General features: G+C 45.5%; 2 protein-coding genes across 2 annotated transcripts; one reads left to right on the plus strand and one right to left on the minus strand.

Annotated features, from left to right (window-relative positions):
• Positions 1–371: 371 nt before the first annotated feature.
• On the minus strand, positions 372–1,328 carry EMH_0058990 (uncharacterized protein; the record flags this gene model as incomplete). Its single annotated transcript, XM_013497628.1, is given in 2 exon segments — positions 372–470; positions 474–1,328. Coding segments are annotated over 2 exon segments (954 nt in total).
• A 1,553-nt stretch (positions 1,329–2,881) lies between these two features.
• On the plus strand, positions 2,882–3,996 carry EMH_0059000 (uncharacterized protein; the record flags this gene model as incomplete). The annotated part of the gene is made up of 4 exons (XM_013497629.1): positions 2,882–3,046; positions 3,219–3,428; positions 3,614–3,655; positions 3,889–3,996. 4 exons carry the CDS (start codon positions 2,882–2,884, stop codon positions 3,994–3,996), a joined length of 525 nt encoding a protein of 174 aa, XP_013353083.1.
• Positions 3,997–4,067: the final 71 nt, after the last annotated feature.

Here is a 4,067-nt window from a genome sequence, read left to right on the forward strand (position 1 = left end):
ATATATATATATATATATATATATATATATATATATATATATATATATATATATATATATATAGCAGGCAAGACAACACACACCACAGAGGCAAAAAAACACAGCAACAGCAGCAACTGCAGCAGCAGCAACTGTAGCAACAACAGCAGCAGCAGCAGTAGCAGCAGCAACAGCGCAGCTCACAGTTTCGTATATGCAGCAGAGATCAGGAGAAGGCATGGGGGAGGTGCTGCTGATGCTGCAGCTGCGGTGGATGCCAGGAAGGGGAGATGCTGCTGCTGCAGCAGCAGCAGCAGCAGCAGCAGCAAACTCGCCGCGCTGCTCCTCTCGCTCCTCTGCTATTGTTCCTTCGTCTGTCTCCCTCTCTGAAGCTATCTCAGAAGCAGCAACTGGTGTTGCTGCTGCTGCTGCTGCTGCTGCTGCTTCTGTATCTGCTGCGGCTGCTGGAGGGCTTGCTGACCCCTGCAGCGGTNTGCTGCTGCTGCTGCTGCTGCTTCTGTATCTGCTGCGGCTGCTGGAGGGCTTGCTGACCCCTGCAGCGGTGTGCTTACGTTGGACTGCAGCTGCTGCTGCATTTCTTGCTGCTGCTGCTGCTGCTGCTGCTCTTTCTGCTGCTGTTGTTGCTGCTGCAACTGCTGTACAGGAGACGAAGCAGGAGCGTTGCTGCTGCCTGTCTCAAGCTGTGCTGCTTTGTTTACCTCTGCTGCAGCAGCTGCTGCTGCTGCTGCTGTTGCTGCTGCTGCTGCTGTCTCTTCCTGCCTTTCATCAGCGCTATCGCCCGTCTCTCCCGCTGAAACTTCTTCTGTGCTTGTCTTGCTGGTCTTATCCTCTCCCTCCTCCTCATCTTTCTGCTGTTCTTGCTGCTGTTTGTGCTCCTGCTGCTGCTGCTGCTGCTGCTGCTGCTGCTGCTGCTGCTGCTGCTGCTTCTCGTTCTCAGCTGCAGTCTGAGCACTTAACTCCTCCTCGCTATTTTCTGCTTCTTCCTGCGGATTGCTGCTGCTATCCAGCCGTTTTTCATCTTGTTTCTCTTTGTCTTCATTTTCTGCAGCAACCTCCTGCTGCTGCTGCTGCTGCTGCTGCTGCTGCTCAGTGTTTGAGCTGGTAGCAGCAGCAACATCCTCTGCTGGGGCGAGGGCCTCGTCAGAGTTGCTGCGGCTGAGGGGGGGAGAAGAGACTGGCCCCTCTTCAGCATTGTCATTTGCTGCTGTTTGCTGCACTGCAGCAGCAGCAGCAGCAGCACCAGCATCAGCAGCAGCAGCAGCTGCAGCAGGTGCAGGGGCCCCTCCCCTGTTGCGGCGGTGGCCGTTGTTCTTTCTTTTGGCTGGCATTTTAAGCAGCAAATATGAATCAAATGAAACAGAAATAAGAAGAAGATGAATATAAAGTGAGGGTTTAGGGTCTAGGGTTTAGGGTTTAGGGTTTAGGGTTTAGAGCCGGTGGAGACCAACAGCAAGCCAAAGATGAGAGGGGAGAGGGAGACTGGTAGCAGCGGGCGTAGAGAAGGAAAAGAGAAAAAACAAAGAAAATAAAAGAGGTGTAATAAACAACAAACCCAAACCTCTTTCTTTCTTTTATTGTGTTGCAGTGCAGCAGCAGCAAAGGAGGAGGAAGCAGGGAGCGGAGACCGCTGGCTGCTGCTGCTGTGGCCGTTGCTGTGTACAGCTAGGCGTTTCTTTCCGTTTTTTTCTCTGCGTTTCTGTGTTTTTAATGTATTTAATGATTCAAATAAAAACTATTTCATGTATAATTAACAATAAAGAGGTCTAAATACACCAGAAACACCGCCTCCTCCTCCCCCTCTCGAGAGAACAGCTGCATATACACCCCACAGGCTCACTCACCGTCACTTTCTTTCTCTGTCACCCCGAGACTGTACAGCTGAATAAGAGAGTAAAATGGAGTAAATGAAGTATATTTATATGAAAACTTCTTCTTTAATTTTGTTTATTAATATTTTTTAGCCAAAAATACAAAAAAAAGAAAAAAAAATGCAAAAAGAAGAACGGACCAGAGAGGATGTTTGGCGGTGGTTTCAGCTCCCCGCCGGAAATATTCATATTTTGACCTAAAATTTGAATTTTATTAGAGATAATTTATTTTAATTAAATAAACAAATATATTTAAAACATAAATGTGCATAATAAACAAACACCACTCTCCTGCATACTTACACTGAGTCGACGAGGACGCACACAGAGGCTGCTGAGCATCCCCTGCAGCTAGGAAGAAGCTAAAGACGGCAAATTAAATTTTATAAATTAATTTAATTAATTTAATTAATATAATTTAATTAAATTAATTAAAATAATGTATTAATTTAGTCAATTGACCCACAAATTCACGAAACATAAAGTTGAATGCAAAGAAGAATACATGGCTAGGGAGGGTCCTGCCAAAGCCCCAGCGATCAGGGGCCCCCAATTGCTGCTGCATGCGAAACCTTTGTCTTTTTTTTTGTGTATTTTATTTGTTTTAATATATTTTCAAACGCATGCAGATGAGAAAGGGCAATAGATGAGTCTCTGCTGTCGCGGCGGCGCAATGTGGTGTTGTAGTGATCTTGTTCGGTGACTCCGGGGGGGCAGCAAGCTGTTGAGCGAGGTGTATATACACCTCAGGATACCTGTCATTCATCCTGCTGTATGTTTTATGCATAACTGAATTTCCCTCTCCTTCTCTCCGCCGTCTCGCCGCCATCCTCTGGCCTCTCTCACTTGGCCTGCGCTTCAGCAGCAAGGAGCTGCTGCTCTTGGTGTTGCAGAAGGTTGTGTGTTTTTCTTTGTTTGTCTTTCACTCGTTTTACATTGCTGCAGTGCAGCATCAGCGCGAGAAGATGTCCGGGCCCAAAGCTGTTGTTGTGTGCGCCTCTGCGTACGCAAAGATGGTATCGCATGCACTGCGACACCACCAGGAAAGAGTCTGCGGTATTTTAGTTGGCCCCGGTGATTCCTCCGTAGTAAAAAACCAAGAAGTAATATGCACAGAGGCTGTGCCGCTGTTGCACACGCACATGCTGCACCCGCAGCTGCGGCTGGGAGTTGAACTGGTACGCCCCCGGCCGCAGCCCGCAGCCCGCAGCCCGCGATCGTGTAGATTCCCATGAACGAAAAAGCTTTAAACACTTTTTTTCGTGTTCTCCGTCTGAAATTAAGTAGAAATTATTGAATATAATATGAGGTTACCGGCGTTTTCGTCGTGGATCGCGCGCTGTGTTGCAGGTTGAGACCCTCTGTGAAGGGGGGGTGACGGAGGAAAGCGGCGAGTTTTTCGCTGCTTTTCGCGAAAATAAATGGACAAAGCCGAAAATTGTTGGAATTTATTACGCAGATGTCCTCACAACGGCAGATAAAACGCCAACCATGAACAAAGAGGCATCGCATATTGCACGCGTATTGAGGCAGCACTACCCTCAACTGGTAGTCTGCCTGGTGCGTGAAAACACATTAAAAAACTTTAAAATAAAAAGATCGTTTCAATATATATATGTTTTCTTTGGTTTTATTTATTTTTCTGCCGTATTTCCATTCATAAGTCGGCGGAGGGGGCAGATATACTTGCTTTCTTTGTGCTTTCGTTGAGCGCTTTCTGTATTGCGGTTGGGGTGTATGTGCAGCTGGATTTCAGGAGGATGCCCGAGTCGAAGCCAGTAACAACAGTAAGAAAGCTGTCATTTAATTTGCTTTAATGAATTATATATTTATATTAAATTAAATTTGTTTACTTCCCCGAAAAAAAAACGAAAGAATTCCACCAATTCCTACAGCAGCACTGCCGAAACAAGAAACCCTGAGCGTCTGATTCAAAGCATCTGTTTCCTTCGATTAAATTTCGTCTTTTATTTATTTTAATTATTTTATTTTGCGTGTTGTTTTTCTTTTTTTTTAACAGTTTTGGAGTTTTGGAGCCACCAACTGGACAGCTGTTCCTACAGAGGCTATTCACGTTTCAGACGCCGCGCAAGAACTCGCAGCGAAAACTGTGCAAGAGCACACGTAAGAAATAATATATATATATATATATATATATATATATATATATATATATATATATATATATATATATATATA

This window comes from Eimeria mitis, genomic scaffold (genome assembly GCF_000499745.2).
Source record: "Eimeria mitis Houghton genomic scaffold, Emh_scaff2807, whole genome shotgun sequence".
In the NCBI taxonomy this organism is placed as follows: Eukaryota; Apicomplexa; class Conoidasida; order Eucoccidiorida; family Eimeriidae; genus Eimeria; species Eimeria mitis.